The sequence below is a fragment of the Volvox carteri genome (assembly GCF_000143455.1).
Source record: "Volvox carteri f. nagariensis unplaced genomic scaffold VOLCAscaffold_45, whole genome shotgun sequence".
NCBI classification, from domain to species: domain Eukaryota; kingdom Viridiplantae; phylum Chlorophyta; class Chlorophyceae; order Chlamydomonadales; family Volvocaceae; genus Volvox; species Volvox carteri.
In genome coordinates, this window is record NW_003307588.1 from 933,080 (window position 1) to 959,177 (window position 26,098).

General features: G+C 55.7%; 3 protein-coding genes across 3 annotated transcripts in view; 1 reads left to right on the forward strand and 2 right to left on the reverse strand.

Moving 5' to 3' along the window:
• VOLCADRAFT_95655 (dynein heavy chain 2) overlaps positions 1–16,556 on the reverse strand; it is a gene marked incomplete at both ends in the record, with an annotated part of 23,675 nt that extends 7,119 nt beyond the window's left edge. Inside the window, 31 exons of the mRNA XM_002954765.1 lie at positions 14–135; positions 586–753; positions 1,159–1,303; positions 1,538–1,720; positions 2,358–2,537; positions 2,766–2,841; positions 3,365–3,468; positions 3,817–4,227; positions 4,615–4,815; positions 5,317–5,403; positions 5,552–5,629; positions 6,013–6,168; positions 6,602–6,667; positions 7,110–7,187; positions 7,525–7,575; positions 7,921–8,022; positions 8,622–8,703; positions 9,042–9,133; positions 9,601–9,692; positions 10,276–10,537; positions 11,080–11,322; positions 11,611–11,808; positions 12,645–12,824; positions 13,324–13,404; positions 13,767–13,916; positions 14,083–14,142; positions 14,313–14,584; positions 15,824–15,975; positions 16,132–16,241; positions 16,328–16,422; positions 16,505–16,556. Of these exons, the coding sequence (XP_002954811.1) occupies positions 14–135; positions 586–753; positions 1,159–1,303; positions 1,538–1,720; positions 2,358–2,537; positions 2,766–2,841; positions 3,365–3,468; positions 3,817–4,227; positions 4,615–4,815; positions 5,317–5,403; positions 5,552–5,629; positions 6,013–6,168; positions 6,602–6,667; positions 7,110–7,187; positions 7,525–7,575; positions 7,921–8,022; positions 8,622–8,703; positions 9,042–9,133; positions 9,601–9,692; positions 10,276–10,537; positions 11,080–11,322; positions 11,611–11,808; positions 12,645–12,824; positions 13,324–13,404; positions 13,767–13,916; positions 14,083–14,142; positions 14,313–14,584; positions 15,824–15,975; positions 16,132–16,241; positions 16,328–16,422; positions 16,505–16,556 (4,329 nt within the window). The remainder of the gene's footprint in view (positions 1–13; positions 136–585; positions 754–1,158; positions 1,304–1,537; positions 1,721–2,357; positions 2,538–2,765; positions 2,842–3,364; positions 3,469–3,816; positions 4,228–4,614; positions 4,816–5,316; positions 5,404–5,551; positions 5,630–6,012; positions 6,169–6,601; positions 6,668–7,109; positions 7,188–7,524; positions 7,576–7,920; positions 8,023–8,621; positions 8,704–9,041; positions 9,134–9,600; positions 9,693–10,275; positions 10,538–11,079; positions 11,323–11,610; positions 11,809–12,644; positions 12,825–13,323; positions 13,405–13,766; positions 13,917–14,082; positions 14,143–14,312; positions 14,585–15,823; positions 15,976–16,131; positions 16,242–16,327; positions 16,423–16,504) is intronic.
• A 598-nt stretch (positions 16,557–17,154) lies between these two features.
• On the reverse strand, positions 17,155–17,956 carry VOLCADRAFT_95656 (uncharacterized protein; the record flags this gene model as incomplete). Its single annotated transcript, XM_002954766.1, has 2 exons — positions 17,155–17,400; positions 17,795–17,956. 2 exons carry the CDS (start codon positions 17,954–17,956, stop codon positions 17,155–17,157), a joined length of 408 nt encoding a protein of 135 aa, XP_002954812.1.
• A 2,968-nt stretch (positions 17,957–20,924) lies between these two features.
• The window catches only part of VOLCADRAFT_95657 (uncharacterized protein), a gene marked incomplete at both ends in the record, with an annotated part of 7,074 nt that continues 1,900 nt past the window's right edge, over positions 20,925–26,098 (forward strand). Inside the window, 6 exons of the mRNA XM_002954713.1 lie at positions 20,925–21,064; positions 21,580–21,682; positions 21,844–21,987; positions 22,390–23,726; positions 23,889–24,198; positions 24,532–25,332. Of these exons, the coding sequence (XP_002954759.1) occupies positions 20,925–21,064; positions 21,580–21,682; positions 21,844–21,987; positions 22,390–23,726; positions 23,889–24,198; positions 24,532–25,332 (2,835 nt within the window). The remainder of the gene's footprint in view (positions 21,065–21,579; positions 21,683–21,843; positions 21,988–22,389; positions 23,727–23,888; positions 24,199–24,531; positions 25,333–26,098) is intronic.

Genomic DNA, 26,098 nt, shown 5'->3' on the forward strand with positions numbered 1-26,098 from the left:
CCCGCGCGTGCACATCAATGGTGATGAGCGCCCCCAACGTGAGGCGCTCCTGGCTGGAGAGGCGGCCTCGGACCAGCTCCGTGAGGTCCATGAGGTCGGCAGTGCAGCGGTCCAGGTAGGCGGGAACGGTACCGCCTGGGTAGGGTTTGGAGGTACGGGGGGAAGGGGGGAAAAGGAGGAAAAGGAGGTGCGGGGGGAAGGGGGGTCGGAAGGGCGGATAGGGGGCGGGTAGGAGGTAAGAGGAGTTAAGGGAGGTCGGGCCAAGGTCGGGAGCTAATCTACGCCGCCGAGCCGGGGAGCTAAAGAACACCCTGGACACACATCTCTCTCCCACACGTGTGCACCTTTGCATCTTTCTCTTTCACGCACACACACACACATACAAGTGTCATTCACATACAAACACACCTCTCCCTCTCTTCCTCTCTCTCTCTTTCTTTCTTTCCCTCTTTTCTTACCATGTCCTACATCCCATTTCAAACTCAGGTTTCAGTCCTCCCCATTTCCCACCCACCTCCTCTCCCCACCATTGCAGCGTGGGCTTCCGACCCATGGGTCGGACCCACCTACCCACTACCCACCCACCTTTGATGGCCTCCTCCACCTGGCTCGACCAGAAGATGGCACTGACCGCCAGAACCACCATGGCGGGCCACTCGCGAACCCACTGCTTACGCTCCGACTGCGTGTAAGCCGCCATGGACAGCATCACCTGCTGCCGTACGCTGCTGCGCATGCGCCGCTCCACCTCGCCTGTTTACTCGGAAGCCGTGGGGGGCAGGGGCCGCAAGGGGAGGACGTGTTGGAAAGGGAGCATGGGAGGGGATCTGGGAGGTATATCCTGCAAACGTGAGAGTGGCGCACCGGCGTACACCGGCACACACCAACGCGTGGTTTTCGGGGACACATACTCTCACATACATGCTCATATACTCGTAATGTGCTGGCCAAGCTTCAACCCATCCATCCGCATATCCGGTCTAAATCCCACATCGCCAAGTTTCATCCCACACTTTCGCACAATCGGCCCCAGCTCTTTATAGAGCCTCACCCGCCACGCACCCGGCATGTTTATGCCATAGGGCACCCTCCCAATCCCCCGGTCCTCCCTCACCCCCTCCCTCACCCTCCCTCATCCCTCCCTCTCCCCTCCCTCACCCAGCCAGATCTCAACGTTGCCCTGCGGCATCATGCTCTTGTCAAACGGCACCTTCTCCTTCTCCCTGCTGTTCATGGCGCTGATCTCCCCGCCGGAACCGAAATCCAGACTTTCAATGGCCTCAAAGCACTTGCGGAGGTGGGGCTACAAGACGGCGGCGAGAAGGACGGGGAGGAAGAGGACAGGGAAGGGGAGGAAGAGGACAGGGAGAGGGGTGACACGAAGAAGGTTTAAGGGAAGGAGGAGATTAAAAAATATGAAGAACAGGGAAACAGTAAAAGAGCAACACGCTCAATCTTTCACACGTGACCCAAGACACACACGAATACACACATACATACATACACACATGGACGTACATACATACAGACCGCTAACCTGCACCGCCAGGGGGTTCTTTGTCTGCGACAGAATCTGTAGCAGCTCGTCGTTGGACAGGAAGAAGAACCTCGCAAAGGCCAGTCGCTTGGTCTCCAGGTACTCCGCCAGGCCCTTCTGCACGCTCTCCAGGAGCTTGTTCGCCTCGATGAACGAATCCAGAAGCTTCTGGGAGGAACATACCTGTTGTTGTTCCAGGGGGAAGAGTGCGCGGGGTGAGGGGGTATGTGTGTGAGGTGCGTGTGTGTGGGGGGGGAGAGGTTGCGTGTGTGTGTGGGGGGGGAGAGGTTGCGTGTGTGTGGGGGGGGGTGGGGGGGAGAGGTTGCGTGTGTGTGTGGGGTGGGGAGAGGTTGCGTGTGTGTGTGGGGGGGGGTTGCATGTGCAGGTGTGTGTAGAAGGGGGGTTCAGGGGGGGAAAACACCGGCCGTGCGTGGGGAAAGAGAGAGAGGTGTGGTGTGGTGTGTGTGGTGGGGGGGAGGGGAAATCGGGTGGATGTGACGATCGTCAGGGACAGCAGCTGAGTGTGTGGAAGGCGAGGGGGCGGGTGCGGGTGGGGGAGATCGGGATGGCGAAGGTGCTTGGCTGTTTGGCTACAGTTCGCCAGGTACATAGATGCTGCACAGACGTACACACAGACATACAGCGTAGACCCAATAAAATGTTGTAAAACACACTCACACACACACACACACACACACGCACACACAGCCATATTCACCCACGGCACCGCTTCACACCTTCCCCCTCCTTTTCCCCCTTTTTCAGTTCAATCACACCGCTATCGCGATGCGTCCACAAAACGCCAAACAACACAACGTACCTTGAGGACCAGTGGGTTGCGCTTGGCGGCCTCCGTGGTCTTGCGCCACATCCGGTCCACCGTGGCGAACCTCTTACCCTCCAGGGGCAGCTGCTGCATGATGTCTTCGGAGCCAAAGATGGGCTCCAGATACATCCACTGACGTTGCAGCTGAATCCACTGGTCCAGAATCTCGCTCACCTGAGAGAGGGGAAGAGAGAGAGATGGAGAGGAAAGAGAGATGGAGAGAGAAAAAGGGGGGAAAGAGGGGGGAAGAAAGATGGGAGGAGAGAGAGAGAGGGGGGGAGAGAAAGGGGAGGGCAGAATTTCTCCAAAATTTCTTCCCTTGCGGGACTACTTCCTTTGGTAAAGTTGCTTGGGCGTGCCAACTTCACCAGTTCCTTTTCGTGGCTCAGTTTTCTAACGCACATAGACAGCCGCACATACCAGGTTGAGCTGTTGCTCCCACTTCACGATGCGCTCCTCGAACGGTTTCTTGTAGGGACTGCGAGGGGGTCCGAAATGAAGGGGAGGTGGAGGGGATGGAGGGGAAGGGGGGAGGGGAGGGGGAAAGGGGGGGGAGAGGAAATGAACACAGAAATGTATACAAGCAGGGGAAGGAGGAGCACTTGCGCAAACCTGCAACCAAGTACGGGGGACGGGGACGGCATGGGAAAAGGAAGGAGGGCGCGCAGGAAGAGGAGGAAGAAGCGGAGGAGGAAGACGCAGGCATGCACACACACACACACACACACACACACACACACACACACACACACACGTGGCGGGTTCCGCAACCCGGCCATGCCACCATGCCACCGCTACCGCGGCTTTCTCCTTTGTAGCTGATGTGGCTTGATGCGCTCTTCTTTCTGTTTCCTTTTAACCTCCCCCTCCTCCCCCCCCCTCCCCCTCCCCTTCCCCCTCCTCCCCCCCCTCCCCCTCCTCCCCCCCCTCCCCCTCCTCCTCCCCCTCCTCCTCCTGCTCCCCCTCCCCTTCCCCTCCTCCTGCTCCTGCCGCCCCCTCACCTGAACGCCATGGACTGTGTCATGGCGATGTGGTCGTCCATCATCTGGCTGATCTGGTCATCCACCTTCACCACGAAGGTCTTGGTTTCCCGGTAGTCCAGGACCTGCATCTCCGCCGTTCTCCCACTCGCGGTGCATCTTGTCAAGGGCCTGACCAAAGGATATGCATATAAACATACACAAGGACCACCAAATGTGTACATGTATATATATATATATATGTTTGTGTGTAAACATATGGAAGGCGGGAGAAACACATCCATTCATCCATCCATCCATCCATCCAGAGACACACACAACATTCGGGATCAGTCAGATACGAGGGATTAGGATAGGGACAAGTAAGGATAGGCATACACAACACACACAGACAAGACACACAAGCACACACTCGCTAGCGTTAGCGCAAGCCCGTGGCCTCTTCCTCCTCTTCCTCCTCTTCCTCCACGCACCTGTTCGATGCCGTACTCCTTGCCCGCCACGTCAGCGATCTTGCTGATGACCTGGAGATGCGACAGGAGGCCCATCTGGTGCCCGTGCGACAAGGTAAAGTTCTTGTCGGGATGCAGCTTAAAGCCCAGAGATGCCGACAGTTGGTCCCAATGCCGGTCCCGCATGCCGGGGTTTCTTAGAGCCTGCACCAGCGGCACGAACTTCTTAAAGGCCTCCACCTCCGCCCTCACAGTCTCGCAGTTCTCCGCGTACTTGTCCATGCCGCGCTGCGCATACACCTTGCCGGTCTTGTACAGCACCTTGTATGCGTTGTTGACCTCGCGTTCCACCGTCTCTCCGTGCAGCTTCTCCCAGGAGTCATGCATCCAGCTCTTGTGCAGGTGTCGCCAGTTAGAGGCTGTGGTCCAGAACTAAAGACGGCGAGAGAGAACGAGAGAACGGGTGAGAGAGGGGTGGAGTGAGAGCACGTGTGAGCGATCAGGGTTACGGTGTCCGTGGGGTGTCCGTGGGGTGTGTGTGTGAGTGTGTGAGAGAGAGAGGGAGGAGGGAAATGTGGGATGTGTGGAGCATGGGTTCCGGTGGTAAAAACACGCACGTGCTTCACGTGTACCGTATCCTTCGGAAACAGGTGGTGTGCGTTTGGACCTTGAACCATCCACATGCCATTACAACACACATCATCATCATCATCATCCTATTCATGCACACCCCGCCCATCCACAGTCCCTGTAGTACACACAAAAACAGACACGAACCCCTAAGCATACGCACACCTCGCCGTACGCCGTACACCGTACCTGGAAGAAGGGGTCAAACGTCTCAATGACCTTCCGTAACGGAGAGTAGTCGGTGGGCGGCAGACCCAGGAGGGCCTCACGGCTGTTGAACAACGTGGCGTCGTGGTCGGCCTTGCGCAGTCGCTCGTCCACGGCCCGTACCTCCGCCACCACAGAGTCCATTTTCGCCAAGTCGGTGTACAATCCGAAATTGCTAACCACCTGGAAATGGTACATGTACGGTACACGGTATGATATTTGGGGTTAGGAGGGGTAAGGAGGGAAAGGTTATGGCTTGAGGTGAGAGTGAGGGAAATGTGTGTATGGGCGGGGGGAAGGCGAGGGGTTGAGGTTTGAGGTTTGCTGTGAGTGCAGGTGCGGGTGGGTTTTGCGAGGTTGGGTGGGTGAGGGGGAAAGCCCACCTTTCCCGTAGCGCACTGGCGGATGATCACGTGTCCCCCTTAATTCTAAACTCACGATCCTTCTCCTTCTCTTTCTCTCTCTCTCCCTGCTCCCCCTTTGCCTTCGTTCCCCTTTGTCCACCTTCCTTCCTTTCGAAAAAGGTAGGGAGCTGCTAGCTGATTCAACGGTGCGACATGGCTGCTGGTTTTGGCCTTTGAACGATGTCCTCCTCATCTAATGAATGCATAGAGGTATGGTGAAAGAAGGAAAATTTCTCCGAGCCTTCTCCTCCTCCTCCTCTTCCTCCTTCTCCGCGCTCACCACTTGCAGGTCGCCAATGGTGTCGCGGAACATGTCTTGTTCGATGAACATCTCGTTCTTGTAGCGAGCCTCGTCAGTGGACAACACCTGGATGGAATGAAGTAACGCGGACGGGTAGTGGGGTTGGGGGGTTAGGTATGGAGGTAGGATGGGTGGTGGCGGGATGGGTGGTGGTGGGATCGAGAATTCATCGAAATGGGGGAAAGAGGTAAAGGCCTCTTTCCCCCTCCCTTACCTTGCCTTTACCAGCAAGTATCGGAGAGAGGACAGACCCACGGGTCGAACTGAGTGATTTGCATTGGCTCACGTCATCCTGGAATCACGGTTGTGATACTTGTCAAATGCACCTTGGCACAATATTCTAGTGCACACACGATCTCCACCACGTACCTGCAACACCTCTCTCACCCTTTCCCCGCCCCCAAACATACATGCACACAGACATACACACATACAGGCAAATCCTCGTCAGTTCCTACACCCTTGGCCACGCAGTTCACTACAGACACACACAGATACATAATTTCAACATTATGTATAATATATATATATATATATGTGTGTTAATATGTACACTAGATAGTATTAAATCTAGTCCGAGAACATGTAATTGGTTATAATCATCAATTGTGTGTTTACACTAAAACACACTAGACACACATGTAGCCCAAACCTGCCCGCGCGCCCCACACGCACCTCAAGCTGCCGCTCCGCCTGTCGGCCCAGCCGCACTCCCCAGCTCTCCCCTTGGAACTTCTCCTTCAGGTCGTCTTCCGGCAGCAGGTAACGCAGCTGGTCCAGCAGCTCGTACCAGCCTCGCTGGTTCTCCACCTCAGCCATTAGGTCCGCGATCTGCATATCACACAGCATCCGCATCACGAGGAGCGCAAAACGTCATCTAGGTACTCTCCCTTTCTCCAGGCTATGTCAGGCGTTCTCCTCTTTTTTTCCTATTTCAAGCTTTTTAATTAAAAAAATTCAAGTAGCGCGTTATTTTTTTCTTAAGGTATGTCTGTGAGAGCAGCTGCGAATGCGTAAGCTCTTATTTTTGATTTCACATCATGCGGAGGTGTCTTATATAGGCAATACGGGGTAGGGGATACCGGAGTTCAACCACCAAAGACGCCAGCATACAGATAATCTCACATACAAATGACTACGGCACATACACGCACACACACGTATACATGCACACACACCTTCTTCGGCATCCTTTACCATTCGGCATGCTGGCCAAGAACACACCGCACGGACCAAACACAACAAAACAAAACAAAACACGAACCTTGTTGGGCAGCTGCTCGATGTACTTCCGCTGCTCGTCCACGTCTTCCAGGTTGTTGGCCTTGGCCTGCCGTACGGTACGATATGTCCCGGGACAAAACAGGACAACGAGGGAGAGGAGGAGTGAGGTGGGCATGCAAATCAGGATCCACAAAGATTCCCACATCTGTGGCTCGAGGCCCTGCCACTGCCTCTTCTATAGCAGCAGAAAAAAGCAATTACGTCTGCATTTTCTAGGGGTTTTTTTAGGCAATAGTAATGTTGAGCAGCCCCGAGATATGCAGAACGATATTGCCGGACAAGCAAATCCCCTAGCCCAGCCCCTTCTAGCCCCGACGCGCACAGTCGAACATGCAGACCAGCCGGCCGGCCGGCTTTCCTACCATCCTTTCACCCCCCACATCTACACCCCAGACCGCCCTTTCTCCCTATCCTTTTCCTCCTCTGCTCTGTCTTTTTATGCTAGTGTCCTGGTGTGCTGGTTGCGCGGGGTGTGCGGGTGAGCTTACCTTCAGCGCGCGGTCAATTTCTGCAAACTTGGACGAAACAGAGGCCATTGACCGGCGGGGAACACGAGCAGCGAGGCCCTGTGGCGCCAGAAGCGACGGCGGTTGCGAGGGGAAGGACGAGTCGGCGGTGACGCGTAAGAGTCATGAAGGAGAGCGAAAAAGATACCAGTCCCCGGAGCAACGTGAGAGTGAGAGAGAAAGAGAGGGAGAAAGAGAGGGAGAAAGAGAGAGAGAAAGAGAGAGAGAGAGAACCCACCAAGTGGTGGTGCCGAGGAGGGACTGTTCGTTCGTAACGCCAGCTGGTCACAAACGCCGCCAGCCACGAGCGAATTTACCATTCCTTCACCTGCACCTAGCTAACAGGACATCCCCACCCTTCACCAACCCACCAACCCACCCACCCACCCAAACTCACCTTCAGAAGTGAAACCAGCTTCTCCTGTTTCTTCACCAGCAACTCCCGCGTCTGCGGGGTCAGATCAGGCCAGGCCAGCCCAGATCGTCGGCTCAGTTCAGTTCAGTTCAGTTCAGGTCGAATGCGTACTTCGCCGAAATGCTTTATCTCTGTGGGGTGAGGTTAAGCGGACCCAGACCCGGAGTGTAAAAGACTACTGACCCCACGAAGCGCCTAACCCCAACCCCGCCCCGAATCTCCTCTGAGGCCCGCCAAGGAGAGGCCAACTCTCGCCCCGGACCCGGATCCTTGGATCTTCGGCCTCCTACCCGACCGTGCCCATATTCCCCTGTGCCGCCAACCCCCTCCCTCTTCACCCCGTGCTTCTCCACCCACATCCCCCACATCCCCCCCCACCTTGGACAGGTTGATCTGCACCAGTCCGAGGGAGATACCCACGGGTACACTCTCCAAAAGGGACTCCAGGTCAGCGGAGGCGCGCCTGATCTCGGTACGGACCTGGGCAAGGGTGTAGGTCGGTGTGTGTGTATGTGTGTATGTGTGTGTGGAGGGAAGTGAGGGCAAAAAGACAGGTAGGGCGGTAGGTGTAGGTCACACGGGGGGGAAAAAAGGTATTATTGAGGAGATAGGCGTCAAGGATGAAACATGTCAGGAAGAGCAGGCTGGGACCAGGAACACGTCTCAAATAACGAATGGAGAGAATGCCAGGAAGGAGCTTGATGAGGCAGAACCCTAGACAGGGCGGGGGAGGGAGTGGCAAAGGCATGGCCCGGTGTGAGCAGATGGGGGGAAACGCCTACGGGTTATAGGCTCTGTGCATTACCGTGCTGGTAGCGCGGACTGGCGGTCAGAGTCTCCCCCCCACAAAAACCCGCCCCCCTAACCACCACCTCAAGGGAGTGTGTTGTACACCCCGTCTAGAGACGATACACGCCCGACTTCCTCTCTCTACTCGCCGCAGAGCCACGGCTGCCCTACCCATCTCAAAACGTCTGTAAACCCGCACACACACGTACACACTAGCATACACACTAGCATACACACATACATGCATACATACATGCAAACATGATGCATACATACGCGTCCCGTCGCACCTCTGTCAGAGACAGGTCCGCGCCCTTGTTCTCCAGTGCCGCCACGTAGCTGTCCACGTTGAGCTGTAGCAGCCCCACGTACCTGCAACAGCGTCAACAGTAGCACCATAGCCGTGTCAGCATCAAGTAAGTAACGTGAGCAGTAACGTGAGCAGCAATACCAAGCCCCGTCAGCAGTGGCACCAAACAGTAATTAGGGCGGGCGGATCAGCAAACCAACAGCGTCGGCAGCCGCGTCAGCACATGAAGAGTTAGTCGGGCGCCAAGCAGCAGCAGCAGTAGCAGCCCCAGCAGTAGCAGCCCCAGCAGTAGCAGCAGCAGTAATCACGTGGGTTAAGCTGACCTGCCTCCGCAGACCCGCAAGATCACACATACACACACAAGGACAACACACACAAAGGCGGGGCACCATCCACGCACTTTTCAAACTTGGCCATGTATTCATCAAGAGGCACCAGTGCCGCTGTCAAAGTGGCTCGCAAAGACTCACGAAGCTTTACCACACCCTCCTCCTGCGAGGACATGTAGTTTGCGTTGATGTATGGGGGGAATTCAGAGTTGGCCCAACAGGGTTTAAGCAGACAAGTAAATTTAAACAAAAATGCATCGGTTAAACTCAGAGTTATCTGAGTTAAAACGAGCTGACCAGGAACTAAGTTGAGGCGCCGTTGATCCGCTAGATTTGGTTAGATGCTGGTGGTGAGTTGCCGAACCCAACGAATACATTCTGATGTCGGATGGGGTGAATGGATTAGGGTGCCCCTCTCGCAGGGGAGAGCAGGGAACTGCCTCGGGAAAGGGGGCCGCTGGTGAAGCTATACCACCCTGTAACAACATACATACAGAGACTTTGTTCCCGATCGCACGATTCGTGGTTTTCGGTCCAGCCGGTTAGGCAGCCAGGCCGACGGAACCAAGCAAATTAGGTGGCAGCAACACCAAAAATCAATCTTCCGTACGGCATTGCACGGCACTGTACCTGCGGGTGTACGGTAGACAAGATGGGCGCTGTGGCCCAGAACAGGTTCTCCATGATGGCCGGCTCCAGGGTGTGCAGCCCTTGGGTGCGGGCTGAGGGGTGCGCTCGGGGTAAAAGTAGGTTTCGGAGTGGGCTTGTAGGGCTACTTGGCACTGGATTTGTACGTTGTAAGAGTTTTGGTTGGGTTTAAGTGGGAGGGAGCTCGAGTTCGAGTCGATTCGGTAAGAGCGGATTGGTGTTATTCGAGTCCAGAGACATCAGGATGCCAGAAACCAGCACTGCAGCAGGGTACCGCTTGCGTGTAAGTTTACTTGTTAGCTGTTAGCCAAAGTTTTTTAGTTAGTCAAGAGAGCAAAACGACAGTAAAAGTGCGGACAGCACCGGTAGTATGTATGTTCGGATCCGCTTTAACCTCATTCACACAGCTCTGGCACCGCGCGCGCCCTAATTCAGGGGCGGCCGCCCCAAACGATCCACAGCCCTCGAAATCCAATGGAGAGTTGATTTTTTTATATTTCCTTCAGAAATTGGGGCTCTGTATAGGATTGAGGATAATTTTGATATAATTAACAAAAGGGAGTCCCCACCCACATCCCCCGCATCGAACAGCCAACATATCCCCTGAAAAACAGCCTAGGGAGGTTGTGCCCTGAGACTCTGAGGGACCGCTCTCACTTATGGCCGCGTCGAAGAGCACCATGATCTTGGTGATGATGGTGGGTGGCGGCGTGCTGTACACGAACCTCCCGCCCTCCTTGCTGACCGCCAAGTCCAAGGCCAGTAGCGGCGGCTTACGGCCCGGACCACCCGCCGCCGCCGCCGCGGCCGCGGCCGCGACGGAGAGCGCCGTCGCGGCGATGGTGACACCGGAGGAGGCGGAATCCTGGATTTCCACGTGGCTGGTGCTGTGCACGATGACGCGGCGGGGGCAGCAGCCCTGCGTGAAAAAAACAGAAAAGAGTAACCAAGACCGAGCAGGCCCGTTCCGTCAACTGCTCCAGGAGGGGGCTAAGGTTGTAAAGGGGCCTCTCTCCGTATTTTTTTGACCCGCCGCCAGCTTACGGGTCAGTTAAGGACGGAAAGAGAGAGAGCTGTGGTTGCTTCACAAGGGGTGATGTGGTGGTGGTGCAAGAGGCGTCAAGCGAGTGTCGTACATAATCGTATTTCACGCTTGTCTCAAACGTGAGCAGTAACTCACCACTTGAAAGAATACACACAAGCACACTTAATACGTACGCGCAGACCATCCCTCTGTGTGTCGTCTCTCTGTATGTCTGTCCGTGTGTGTGTATGTGTGTACGCACCGCCGTACATTCAACACGGCCAAACCCACTTCAATACACACACATACACACGGCCGCCCCCCACACACACGCTTTCCCCCCCCCCACACACACACATGGCAACAACACTCTCGACTCCATAATGAGACGCTCGCAACAACAACACACCCACACACATACACCTGCCCCCCCGCACCTGAACAAACGTGGTGAATTTGGCAAGACTGTCCTCCACCAGCCCCCTCATGGTATCCTCCATCACGAACCGCGTCAGCGTCAGGAACTTGCGCAGCTTGGAAAATTCGTACGTCTCCATGGATGCCTCAGCTAGGTTGAACCAGCCCTTGCCCACGTCCTTGAAGCTGTTGCGGATGGCGTTGCGAAGAGCCACACACCAGCTGTCTTTTAGGTAGTTGCCGGCGCTGTCCAAGGCGACCAGCTGTTTGGTACGCGGTGGTGGAGGGTGGAGGGCGAGAAGGGTATAGGGAGGAATGCGCCGGGCCGGTAAGCGCAGACGGTATTACAAGGGAGGTTGTGTTTTTGTGTGTATTTTTTGTATTCTTAAGATTTAAACAAGGACAGACATAAAAGCAAACAGATGAACCCATGCAAACAATGGCTGTTGCATACCACACCACACCACATCACACCACACGAAATTCCTAGTAGACCAAGCCCGTTTGTGCTCCGCACAGGGGGACCCCCCGGTCGCTCTAGCCACTCCCACCTGCCCCTGCTCCAGCTCCTCCAGACGTGCCGACTTGGTGTAATGCGTGTTGAAGAGGCACATCTTGGCCACCTTGGCACACTCCACCTTGATCTTGGTGATGGCGGTGATGACCTCGGGCTTGGTCAGCAACGTCTTGAAGCTGAACTCGCTGAACTGCTGGGGGAAGTCCGTAGAACCTTCCAGAGGCACGGTGCCCTTAAGGAGGCGGGGGCGTGAGGAGAGGTGGAGATGGCAGAGGAGGAGGACGCGAAGCGTGGGTATGGGAGAGGAGTAGGGGGGAAGGGAGTGGGGGAGGCGGTGAAGCGCCCAACAGCAGTGATGCGCAGTCGCTGCTGTCGGACACCACATACGTATACCGTATGTCGGACATATGTGGTGTCCGACAGGAACTGCGCATCACAAAAATATATATGTTATATATATGTATATATATAACATATATATATGTTATATATATACATATATATATGTTATATATATACATATATATATGTTATATATATACATATACATATATATATACATATACATATACATATACATATATATATATATATACATATACATACATTACATATATATATACATATACATATACATATACATATATATATATACATATACATACATTACATATATATACATATACATATACATTATATATGTATACATATACATATATATATACATATACATATACATATACATATACACATACATATACATATACATATACATATACATATACATATACATATACATATACATATACATATACATATACATATACATATACATATACATATACATATACATATATATATACATATACATATATATGTTATATATATACATATATATATGTTATATATATACATATATATATGTTATATATATACATATATATAACATATATATGTTATATATATACATGTATATATGTTATATATATATGTTATATATATACATATATATAACATATAAACAACTAAGTGCCCTGATTTCAGGTAAGAGAAAGGAACGCTGCGCACCTTGTCCGGCACCAGCCGTGGCGGGTCGCGCGGGAAGTCCTCGTTCACGGGGATGAGTGGCGCTGTGGCGGCACTGGCGGCCCGGCCGCTCGCCGCCGCCGCCTCCTTCTCCGCGCGGGCTCCTTGCAAGGCTGTGTCGAACACCACCTTGTTCATGGTGCGCGCGTACTCGATGTTCACCTGGAATACCCACCACACGGTGAAGAGGACGGTTGGTTGTTGGTTGTTAGTTGGTTGTTACCATGCGCGTGTTCGGGGTGGGTTAATATAGGACGAGGAACTGTCGACTTGCGTGTGTATGTATGTATGTATGTATGTATGTATGTATGTATGTATGTATGTATGTATGTATGTATGTATGTATGCATGCATGTATTGTTAGTTTAGGCGACACGTGGGGAAGAAAGGGGGGGTAAGGGATAGATCGCGATGGAGAGATGTGGAGGGGCTCATTGGAGCTTTCCGAGGAGCGTCTGCTGTGTTGCTGTATCACCCTTACCTCCTCTCAGAAGAGCGGCCGTCAAGGGCGTGTGGGGCGTGTGGGGATGTGAAAAGGGCTAGGAAGGAGTGTAGAGCCCAAGGAAAGAAAACAAACAAACAAACAAATCCATGTTCCGCAGCCTTCTCCCAAACTAATCCGAAGGAAACATCCCATTCCGCCAGGTGCCGTTCTCCTTACCTCCGCAATAAGTGCGCTGGTGTCCATCAGCTTGTCTTTCAGCCGTTTGCTGTTGAGCGCGAAGGACAACATCCTGTTCACCTGCAAGCGCGGATTCAGAGGGTTGTGACAACACCCGACCCCGGCCCCCCAGGGGGAAGTGGGAGAGGAGGCAAGCCAGGAATAAGCAATGGCTCGGAAAAACGGAAGGACATGCCACGATGTTACGGTACAAGACATTTTGAGTTGCAGACGGCTTGAAGGGGCCCTAGAATCCTATGGCCTCCTCCCCTTCGGCCTTCGTCCCTCTACTCCCGCCCTGCTGGGCCCTGATTGGGCCTTCGATCGGCAGAGGTCTTTAGTAGGAAAAGGAAACTGGAGCTTTATTCGGTTGGAGGACTCACCGACCCAACGACCGACCAAGCAAGCAAGCAAGCTAACCGACCGACCAACCACCAACCGACCTGTTCGTTGGTGAGCGGCGGGATGTCGTCCGTGGGCATGGAGTCGATGTACAAGTTGTACCGCAGCAGCGACTCGGCACGCGCCCGGCTGCGGTGCGCCTCAGCGTAGCGCCGGGCGAACACCGCGGGGTCCTCCGCGCTGAAGCACACCTGCGGCGGGGAGCAGTAGGAGTAGGAGTAGGGGTAGGAGTAGGGGTAGGAGTAGGAGTAGGGGGGAAACGGAATTTGTCCCCGGAGGATCAGTTCCCCCGAAAGACAGGCGGGACAGCTAAGCCGCATCGCATAGCGGCCTAACCCGCAGTCCGCACTCACTCACCCCAGCTACCCCTCGTGTGCCATTGCCATCCTCCGCGCAATATATATTTCCCGCCCTCGACTGAGGTCACTGAAACACACCCCACAATGCATGTGCGCAACCCACATCCACACCCGCACCTTCAAATCACAGCACCCGACACTCTAAGCCCGCATTGCAGCGACACTCTATAACTCAAGCACGCGCACGCTCGAACCCAGTGCACAGTCAGCAATCATCCACTTCCGCACCTTAAGTCGCGGAAGCCAGATGACTCTGCCCTCCGCCAGCATGGCCCCATCGCTGATGTGACCGAAGGGACCCAGACCGGGGCCTGAGCCATCGTCGCCGCTAGCGGTCTGGACCCCGCCGCCGCCGGTGCTGCCGCTCTGCAGTAGCAACACGCCGTACGCATTTGCGGCCTCGTTGTAGTCGATTACCGTACAAGGCACCCAGGCTAGTCCGCCGGCGCCGTCGTCGGTTCCGGCGCGCACCAGCGCCCGTGCGGAAGTGGGAGGAGCACCTGGAGGGTGAGGAGGAGGGCGGCCGAAGGGGAAAGCGGGAAGGACAAAGAAAAGCCGCTCATCACTCAGCCGGCATGACCCAGACGCGCGGGCGGGCGACGAGGTGGCGGATGGACGGAAGGAAGGAGGAGGGCGGGGAGGAGCGGGAAGATGAACCGCAGGCGAGTGAAGCTCATCCCAGGGATAGACGGATAATCCAGGAAAAGGGATGGGACTGGGAACGCTGGACATGGGCATGGAAGGAGGCTTCCCAGCTCCCAGCTTTCCCTCCCCTCCCCTTGTCGTCGCCACCGCCGCAGCCTGTTGAGCTCGGAAGGTTCCCACCTGGACGCGGCTCACTGTACCCCGGAGCCCAGCCAAAAGTGCTTTCCCAGCCAAAGCCCAACATAGACTTGCTGACCCCGCCTAGCCGCTTTCCGAGCCGCTGTGTCGCAGGCGATTCTGCGTATCATTCCATTCTGCATCCCCGAATCCCCCGCCCATATTTTCTGAGTGCGAGGGGCCTTTGGCCGCACTCAGCCACTGCCCTGGCCGCCACCGGGCTTCATTGAACAGTCTCCAACACCTCCCCCCCAGATGCAGCTGCCGTCGTCTCGCTACCGTCAGCTAGCTCCGGCTGCATCACGGTCCTCCCCTCCCAGGTAGCTGCCCGCGACTGTGTTGTAGCTGCGTCCCGAGGGCCCCAAACGCCCATATGTTTCCAACCGCCCTTGACCGTTCCCGTAACGCCATTACATGTTACTTGAAGTAGATAGGTGAGAAGCGACTACAGCTTCTAAGTTAGGTTCTGAACGGCAGCTTGACTGACCCACTGCGCCAATTCGCCATTACCTTCGCTGGAAGTGCAAACCGATGGATTACACCAAGGGCTGCCAGGAGCCAAGCAGCCCCAGGGACCCGCTGCCGCCCCGCATGAAGACCCTTCCATCCCTTTGGCCTTTCCCCCTTTGGCCGCCTTAGGCCCTGTAATTCCGCGAACTTGCCGATACCGTGGTGGTGCTGATACCCATGTGGGTCACAATCAAGTCATGGGTCAAGTCGATCCCGTCAAGGGTCAGGTCAAGGGTGAGATCCTTAGCTCCAGGGCGGCTCACGCCGCTGTTTTTCCGCCTGTCTTCTCCCACAACATTCCCCCCGCTCAGCCGTTACGCATCCTCTGCCGGGGATGGCGCCGGCGCCGGCGCTGGCCCCCACCAGGCATAACAAGTTTTCCCCCAGGGCTCGTAAATAGGTCTCACCCGGCCGCCGCGGCACCCACTCCGGGTGCGTCCGTGACTCGTAGTTGGTGTTGTCAAAGATCTCCAAAGGGAAATGCTCTTCCGACGTGGGCGGCACGCCCTCGCTCTGGACCAGTGCTGCCACGTCCTGTGCTGCGAACTGACGCCGCTTCCTGCGGGGAATTGGCGCGATCCCGAGGGACGGTGGGAGAACACGGCGGTTCGGGGGGGGGGTGTTCGGTCAGAGCTCGAACCGCAGCCAGGAGGATTGATATTCCTCATTTTTCCACAGGATTTTGTACCCTGAACCATTCCACCCTTTTCCGCACCTTTGGATCAGCACCTTGCGCGGCGTTTCCCCGGACCGCGTCTCGAAAGGGGCCATCACTTTGGGCAGCAGGTGGGAATACATGGCCTCATCACCCTCCACTTCATCCATCTGCGATAGAGCACCGCACGACACGTGTATGAGTAGGGAGCTGTGCGACTATGAAGCCGGTGAACCCCAGCCGGGCCTGCACATACCAGGCTGCTCTGTGACTCCTGCGCCATCGGCTCGCCCACCGCTGGGGCCGCTGCTCCCTGGTCAACATCCTGGTGTTGTCTTACCCCAAAGCGAGCTGTGGATATGAAGGAGCAAGGCAAGGCTGAGCCTAGCGCGTTCGTCAAAGCGAGTCCATTTACATGCAGTCCCGACCGCACCCTTGGGCTTGGGCGCAAGGCCCTTGCTCGCCAACGTCGACACACCAGGCATGGTTCAATGCCTACGCCTTGTTGGAAAGAAGCATTCCGCTTGACTCTAAGTGTATCATGTGTCTTCAGCGACCAGCTAAAATGTCCTGTTCCGTCCACGTAATAAATGTCCAAAATTGTAGCGATGCAAGTATGCCTGTCTGCGCAATCAGTTAGCCTCTTTGTGGTCAAGCATCCGTACAATAGCTTTGGTTCTCGCTTGACCCGCGCGAAATTTATCCCTGACCAATGTCTCACATCTTTACGCTCCTATTGGTATACACTGCTTTTTATTCCAATCAATTGCATGTGCAGATAGTATTGTCACGCAAGTTGGTCACGCAACTCGTTGCCCAGCCTTTCGCAATAATAAACAATTTTAGACATTTCATCATTTTCAACTGTATATTGAATTGTCAGAGCGATAGTATGTCGGTCAATCCAAGTGCGTTGGGGCGACAGCGGTAAATATGAGGCGGAGTCGCAAGCTGGCGGTTGTTTTTCTGGCATCTTTTGCAACCTGGGCTGCAGTATGCTCGGTAACACCTCCTGGTAGCGGTCGGCAAGCAGCTTTTTGGGTGGGTTGTGCCGCACCCTTCGCCCCTGCCATGAGCAGTGGCTCACATGCCAGAGGCCACGTGCAGGCGCCCCTGTGGCTGCTGCTCCTTGTTGGGTTGTACCTTCTCATACGACTGACTTTTGGCGTCCTGAGCTTCAAGAGCTATCCATCCGCGATTCAGGAGCTTAAGCTGGTGAGATCTCCGGTTGCAGCAACACGAGACTTGCTTAACGATTTGGGGCTCATTCAAACGTGTCAATGAAATTGAGGGGGGTTGAGGCATGTGGGCGGGACCTCGCAGGGCCCCCTGGGGGATAGCGGAGAAAGGCCTTCAAAAGAAGGGCAAATATCAGGTTTTGTCCAAGAGCCAAAATCGGCGACAACATGAACACCATGCCTATCTGCCTACGTATTAGGCATAATCGGGGGATGGAGATCGTTCTCTGAATTGCACCGTCCTACGCAACTTGGCTATCAGGGCATGTGTCGCTCGCTGCCCCGCACTAAATAGCTCATCAGTGCAGGATTCGAACAAGGCATCCGGCCCGTAATGAAGCCCTAAATACCTAGCGCTGCCAACCCACGGTATCTCTTCAAAATGCACATGTTTCCCACTGCTCGCTGCATACCAACCTTCACAAGGCTCCCAGATAACGCACGTAGAGTTCGATTGGGTTGAAAGTAGACAACCTCACACTTACGAGTATGAACGCCACGCCAAATGCTGCGCTGCACCCCTCCGTGAGGGCCTTAAGGAGGCACATTAGGCGCCGGTAATTGTGGGCAAGCAGATTCAGGTCATCTGCGTACAGCTTTAGGGGAACACGCACCCCATCAACAATGGGGCACCCATCGACACACATAGATTTTGGCGCCTTTACGATCTTTGGCCTCCGTGCACTCCGCGAAGCCTTTACTGAGAAAACCGAGACAATGTGGGGCTGAGGGGGCAGCCTACCGTTTGCTTTCGCGCGCACACTTACTCTCCTATAACAGGCCTTCAGAGCCTGTTATAAGTGCATGGAAACCCTCCAAATGCCCCATACATGCATTTGGGTAGTACAGGCGTCCGCAATGCTGATTCATCTCACCGTTTGTTCCAAGCAGATTCACACCCGGGTACAAAATCTGGTTCCATACTTGATCCAAGTGTGATCCGCACTCCAGATCTGGAAGAATTTTCTGGTCCCATTGACTCGCACATGGCACCGTGCGCAGGAAGTTGAGGAGGCGCGGCGTGGGCTGGCAGCTTTAGGTATCTCCACATGATGCCACCTTTAGACATTTAGCTCACGCTCCCTTTCGTCATCGTGGAATATGGTAGCATCCAACCGGATGCATGTGGATCCATACTAGCATTAAACCGACATACGGATGCATCGTACGGATGCGTACTAGCATCAAACCGACGTATGGATGCATACTAGGATGCGATTGTGGAATGGAGCCGCATCACTGTTTTTGCGTTGGGGGGAACATGGTTGGTGCTTAGAGTGGCGGGTTGGGTTAGGCAGCAGGGAATACGGAAGGTGCGGGGGCCGTGGAGGGCGCGGGAAGCGTGGGATGCAGGCTATGTGAAGACCATCATCACATGGGGATGTCACATACATAGCCCACAGATTCATACACATTTATGCATGTGCTAGTAAAGCGGCATGTGTGAGACATTCAGCAGGTGTTCTTTGTCCGTTTGGGTGGATTGACTGCATCACGTGTACGCCAAGGGTCTTCATCTCTCGCGTTTTTCGGTATATGTTTGCACAGCCTTTTTGTGTTCTTCTCTTTCACACGCTCTCTTCCGTGTCTTGTACTGTTCTTCTGTCTCTCTTTCGCACAGTGGCAATGATGAAAATGGGCTGGGGGCATCCCCACGGCGATATGTGTTTTGTTATGTCGCACTACTCAGACTATGACATGTGCTTCGCGTTGAGTGGAGAAAAGCACAGAAGTGCGCGTGTGGACGACAGGCAGGGTGTGATTCGTTACAGCAGGGTGTGATATTCGTTATATATGGACAAGATAGGAACTGGACAGTTACATGAAGATGCTGATTACAGCCCTTCTCATCCATACGTGAGGTGGGTCAGGCGGGCACAGGCGTGGCCGTTTTTCCTTTTGGTGGCGGCGATTACCGGACGGACCAGCGTTTTGGCCTTGCATCGCGCGAGGCACGCGATTTGCCAAGGTAAGCTAGTAGAATGAGAACGCCCCGTACACCGAGCGGATCGGATAGGAGAAATGCGCTCCTACCACACGTGCCGGGTTATGCTAGTCGTAATACGAAGTGGCTCAGCTGGACATCTTTGCACTAGTCTTGCAGGGTGTCGTTTTCGGCTGGGCCAACAGGCTGCAGCACAGCCGCTGACACGGGAGGGGAGCGACTGGCGCCCCCCGCTCGACCACAGCATCCTTGATAAGTCGCGATCCACGGATTTCCACGATGGAGAGCCGAAGCAAACATTTCGTCATTTTGTCCATCCTAACGCTGCAAGGTGGTTTGGGGCCTTGAAGCGCCTTGATGCGGCTGAGCGGCACCTGCTTGCCGGCCTCCGGGAGCCTTGGAGGCCTGCAGGCTTTTGCAGCCTGGCTAAACGTATGCCGTTACTTATGAGGACACCGTTTTGGCCGGTTGCGATGTTGCCGAAGGCACCACAGAACAACAGCTGGGCTCCAACTGGAAACCAACGACATCGGCACAATGAACTCCATAATGTCGAAAAATGGGGCCCATGGCCTGTATAACTTTGATAGAGAGCATCATAATATAGTAGTATCAATGCCCAAGAGACAGAAAGGAGAAAACGCCCTGCGCAACCAACAAGCGATCCAGCTCTCCGCTCTGATGGTTCCGGGCTCGTGCAGTGTCGGATGTTCGATATAAGCGCTGTTTGCCCTCCTTTCGGGTCCTACTGAAACGAAAGATAGGATTTGGGGTTTCTAGCTGCTCTGGCCGTGTTGTTATGCAAGCTGCATTCTTTGTGCGATTCGGGTCACCGAGCTATTAAGAGATAAGGCCCCAGGCCGTCAGGCCGTGGTCTGCATACCGTCGTCCGTCCCTTGTGCAAAGACTGGACACCCAGTCGCTACGTCCGAGAGGGGGACCGGTAGCAGCAGACATTGCAGTGGAAGCATTACGGACACGGCGCGAGGTCGGGATGAGAGGGGCTACAAGGTCCTAGCTGTGTAGCGGATAGCATGGAGGATGGGATCTTTACAACAACGAGGTGTCGTTAACACCTTTGCAGTGAGAATCCCTAACCACCGCGCTTTGCAAGTTAGCGACCGTTGTACGCGGAGTAATGTATGCTCTGCTTAACTTTGACGATTGTGTGGAATATCGCGAGCCTTTGAAGCTCGACGTTAGGAGAAGGGGGCGAATATCCCGAAAAGTCCGATGCATCTGGCCTCCTAAAGTGGCGATTGACAATTTCATTTCCAATAAGTTAAAGCTTTAAGTGCAGTGTGTCTTTGCCCATTGCGGCGCCATAGCTTTGGGCTGGCGAGAACAAGGCGATCCAAGCGAATGGAATGAGCTTTTGACGATGAGTTTCCATCAAACATAATATATAAAAACATAATTCTCGTTTACTAATAATCAGAACACAAACGAGTATCAATTACTGTGAGTGTTTAGGACTCTACTCTTTCCAACCACCCGAAGCTCCCTCGCTCCGTACCGGATTCTCACATCCTTGGCTTCCCTTCCACAGCTTTATTCTTGTGAATCATCTCTATCTTTTAAAACGTCATTTTTAAAAAGGCTGTGCAAGCGACTGTGCAAGTAGCAATTACCTAGGGCTTAGGGTTTGTGCAATGTAAGCTGGCGCAGCCATGACAACAAGCAAAGGAGAGGGCGCTCGCGTCTTCTTGCGGCCTCCGATGGGTAACAATGCCTTCTATTCCCGGGAATATCTGTCCATGGCACGGAACTGTGTCATGAAGGCCTGGCCTACGCCAAGTAACTCACTCAGGTTAGTTGGTGCAAAGCATTCGCTTGATAGAGAAAAGCGATATGTTGAAGTGCAGGCGGTATTGGGGTTGTTCTGCGCTTTGAGGACGCGGCCCTCCGACCGACGACTCAGGAAGTTGGTGTTTTGACACTAAAGTGTTATTCGCGCCTCTTGACTGGGATCCTATCATTATTTCATATCCTAAGGTGTACTAGGCATTAGTGGGAAGTGCCTGAGTCGCGCCTTGGGCGGGGAATCTCACCTTGTCGTGGCCTTCAAGGCCAAATTTCACGGCGTCGGTACACACACAAAATTCTATGCATTACGGCATGGACAGAGCAGGCTCTTTGGGACTGTAGAGATTTGCTTGCTCTGATGGTTGTTTTTACTTGCGCGCTCAGCTTGCTCGGGCCCAGGCCAATGCCGTTCGACTGCATCACTGCTTGATCTTTTCCTTAAGTGCTTTGCTCTATGTATAGAGCAGCATAACTCCGCACGTTGTCTTTTGCCCACGACTCCATGTCAAACCACCACAGGCGCGAAGTAGCCCTGACTCTGCTGGCCGACCCAGAACTGCGCTTGCGAATATGCCATCTAGAGGATATTCTCCGAGGACGTCAGCTAACCGGTCGTCTGCAGGTAGGCTGGACGTGCAAGTGTTGGGGTGTTGCATGTGATTTGTGACCTCCTCACTGCCGGGAAACCGTAACAAAGACATATTTACTTTCTACTTCCATTTACACAGCATACCAGCATTTACTTAGGCCTGTCTGACCTGCTTGCGTGCATACTCTTTCCAGGTGAACGGATTCACATCCGGCGGGCCAGTCGGAAACGGCAAGGAAGTACCCCCAGTGCAGCTCCAGACAGCTCTGGCAGACCCTTCGTTTTCATCTTTGTTCGAACTCGACGCTTCCGTGAATGATCCCGATTGGGGCATGCAGGTGCGTACGACCGGATTTCCTTCGTCTTCCGAACCGTTCTCCTCGCACATTCCTCACAGAAACCGGGGCCCCAAAAAAGGCCCCAAAAAACATTACTGCATACGCTATCTTTCCTTCTCAAATGCACCAGAATGTATGCACCATTATTCTGTCATACGTCCATATCGAATAGTGTATACGTGTTGCTGTAAAACGAGGCACGAGGTTTGTGCTTTTGTCGACGACTACGCGAACCAAACTAGGGAGGTACTTGAGGGGGCCTGGGCACGCTCCAACCCCCCTGGAGAGCTCCATTATGGCTCCCCTGCGTTTTTTTTTCTGCTCTTCGTTGGGGACTTACTCTCCCGCTTCAAAAAGGAAGTATTCAAACTCTCCCTCGCCCCAATTTCAATCCGGGCGCAGGTCTTATGGCTGAACATGGCGCAACTTCAAAAGGAGCTCGGCCTGCCGTCACCGCCGCCACCGCTGCAACTACCGCCACAACAACAGCTTCCAACCCCGTCGCCAGCAGCGGCGACGCCGGCAGCTGCGGCTCAACCGAGCACGTCCCCCTCATCCTCCTCCGTTAGTGAAGCACCGTCCCCGGCGGCCGCCGCCGCCAACACTGCCGCCGCCGCCGCCGCCTCCTCTAGTCATCCGCCGCCGGTTCCTGATCTTGTGCTGTTGTCCGCCGTCGAGGCGGCCTTTCCCAACTACTCCACCGATGACGAAGACTATCTGGCAGTAGCAGCTGGCTTTTGCCTGGTATCCTGGAGAGATTCTAAGAGGCTACTTCCTGCTTTGAGTTTGCACATAACTGACCTAACCGCTCATTTACGAGCCTGTGCGCTCGGCGACCCGCGCCTCGCGTCTGTACTGCAGCATGTCGCCGCCGCCGCCGCCGCCGGCTCAAAGCCGCTAGCGACAAAGCTGGCAGAGCTGCTGGCGACGGCGCCGCGAGCGCGCCTAATCTTCCGACAGAATGAATCACTCTCGCGTCGTGGCGAGCGTGTCGTAAGCCTGGCGGCGGAGCAGCTTATGAGGCTGAAGGGTGGCGGCGACGGCGGCGGCGGCGGCGGCCGGCCGCCGCCGTTGTCCTCAAATGGCATGCTGCCGTACGAATCTTGGCAACGTGCTGGTGCTGTTCCAATCGGTGGTGCGATGGCTGCAGCTAGAGGCGCCGGTGACGCTTTACCCGTGTTTTTGTTTGAGTACGAGGCACCTGTTGATGGGAGCGGCAGGGATGGCATGGACAGGCAGGCGACTGCGCGTCGTGTCCAGAACGGCATGTCTGAAGTACGGCAAGTCAACGTCGCCACCGCCTGCGTCGTTGACGGCACCAGTCCGAAAGCGACTGGCCGGGATGCTGCCGGGTACCCGTCGGCGACTGCGGCGTCGACGGCGTCAGCACCTGGCGCTGGTGCTGTAGCCGCCAACGCAGCCAGCGGCGCTGCTTGCTCTACAGGGAGTTTACCGCAGCAGCCGTTGCTGCAGCTGCAGCCGCCACGACAGCCGAAATCGGAGCCGGTGCCGCTGCGCGGAGGTGATGGGCTTGCGCAAAATGGCGGCGTCGCAATGACGTCACTGCCGGCGGTGCCACCCTCGGCGTCCCACGACGGGGGTTACGGCGGCGTCTCCGCCGGAGAGGACCTGTACGGCTTCCGGAGCCTTGGGTTGGGCATCGGCGCCGCCACTTCCGCTTGGTCAACACCTGCACTGACGGGCTCGTCGCCTCCCAGCAACGGCTTTGGCATCACGAGGTGAGGCCCGGAGGGACTTCCTGTCAACGGCGGCGGCGGTGCTGCCGTTATCACGTCCTTGGATAGCATATTGCAATTTATCATGCTACCAGCTCCGCGAAGGCGACAGAGCTTTTAGAAGCCTAGCTTACTAACTAACGATAACTAACTAACTGCCCGCAGGTATTCTTGGTTCCACAGTAGCAGTGGCGGCGGCGGCGGCGGTGGCGGTGAAGCGATGCTGCAGCAAACCATCGCCGCCGCTGCCGCCGCCAACAATGTGGGCTCCGTGGCAGCGTCCCCCGGCGCCGCAGCTGCTGACCTACATGTGCCGCAGGAGATCGCCGAGGTTTGGTCGAACTCCGCCATTGGAACGCGTCGGAGCTCCGTTACAGCGTCGCTCAACGGCGGCGGCGGCGGCGGGCTGTCGGCACAGCCGGCGGATGGCCTGGGCGGCGCAAGTGGCGTGTTTGCCATGTCGCCAACACACGAGGTACGACTGCACGGCATATGTACGGCGTGGTAGCGGCATACGCGGCCGCGGAGTGTTGCTGCTCGGGAGGACTGGCGCCGCCGTCAGTGATTTTTATGGATGGATGTTGGCGGCGCTTATCGATTGCCGTACAGGACACGTGGCGCACATGGGGCCATCCGTACACCTGACGTCAGGTCTTGTATACGACAAACACCATTAGCATGAGCTCTAGCCTCCCTCCGCCGTATTTGAAACCTTTGCCCCACCCTCACCCATTTCCATTCACTTTCCATCACTGCTCTGTGTTTCCGTGTTGTGCCGTACCATGTCGTATCATGTCGTACCATGCAGAGTTCCTTAATGGACCAACTTGCGGCTCGCGCTGCCGCCACCAAGCCGTTCACCTCTGCCGTTGGGCGCAGCTCAGGAACCACTTCCGCCACGGCAGACCCGGGTTTCCTGGGCCTTGGCGGCGGATTCGGCCTGGGCGGCTACGCCGCCGCTGGCGCCGCTGCCAGCCTAGGCGTCGGCGCTGGCCTTGGCGTCAGCACACCCTTTGTCGTTGGGTCCGCGCCAACATTGTCCATGGCGACATTCACCAACGGCAGCACGGCGGCGGCGGCGGCCGCGGCGACGGTGGCCGCGATGGGCGGCGGCTTGGTGATGGGAAGCATTGGCCACGGAGGCAGCGGCGCCGCTGGCCTTGGCGGCGGCGGCTGCTTTGGTTCCGGAGCCTTACCGATGGAGTACGCGTCGTGGCACTCTTCGTCTGCAGATCTGTCCAGCTCCGTTGGCGGCCGTAGTGCACCCGCGGACCATGCCGCCGCTGCCCTGGATTCATGGATGTTGTCGTACGGCGCTCGCCTCAACATTGGCGGAGACGGCGGTTCCGCCGCCATCGCTGCCGCTGGCAGCCGCGGGGCCGGTATGACCATGCTGGGGCCTGCCGCCGCTGGCGGCGGTAGCAGCAGCGCCGCCGCCGCCGCCGCCGCCGCCGCCGCGGCCGCAGCGGGAGGACATAACGGCCGCGTCGGCGCCGCCGCACCGCAGCGACGTGCCGTGGGCCAATCGCCCAGTGTGAGTGAGGCGAGTGAGGAAGCTGCGAGTGTGGCCGGCGGCTTGGATCTGGATCCTGGTGCATTGACGCTGGAGGTAAGACTGCGTGTTACTCAAGTGCTATGTTCCATTCAATAGAGAGGATTCCCAGTTCAAATCGCATCGGAGACATTTTATCTTTCATTTTATCTGAATGCCTGTCTAGGATTGCCTGGATACAGTTTGTTGCACATGCGCACATGAAGCCTCTTGTTGAATTCGATCGACCGGCGGCTCGACCGGCGGCTCGACTTCGATCGCGATGTTGACGCGTCCGCCTCCCAATGGGCCGTACCGTAGGCAATCATCGGTTTCGACCCATCGAGTCAGCTCGACAATTCGACCGGGATGGCTCGACGCGCGACAATCTCCGGGCCCGCTACAACGGCCGCCAGCGTCATGGGTACCCCGGGGAGAGGCCTTATAGCTGCCGCCGCGGCGCCTCGGAGCGACACCATCGCCCTCAATATCGACAACGTCGCATCCTTCGCCGCCACTACTGCCGCCACCGCATCTCCATCCACCAAAAGCTTCGCTTCCATCTCCATCAACTCCATCTCGGCTAATGCTACAACCGGCGGCGCCGCCGCCGCCGCCGCCACCGTTGCTACTGCCGGCAGCAGCAGTCGGCACAGCAGTCTAGACAGCTGTGAGGTCCTCAACGGCGGCGGCGCCGCCACCACCAACAACAATGGCAATGTTGTCGTACCAACAAGTTGGTCGGCCATGGCAGCGCGAAGCCTGCCGATGCCGTCGCCGTCGCCGTACAATCACCATGCAGCCGCTGCGGGCATGCACCTGGCAGCGGCGGCGGCGGCGGCCG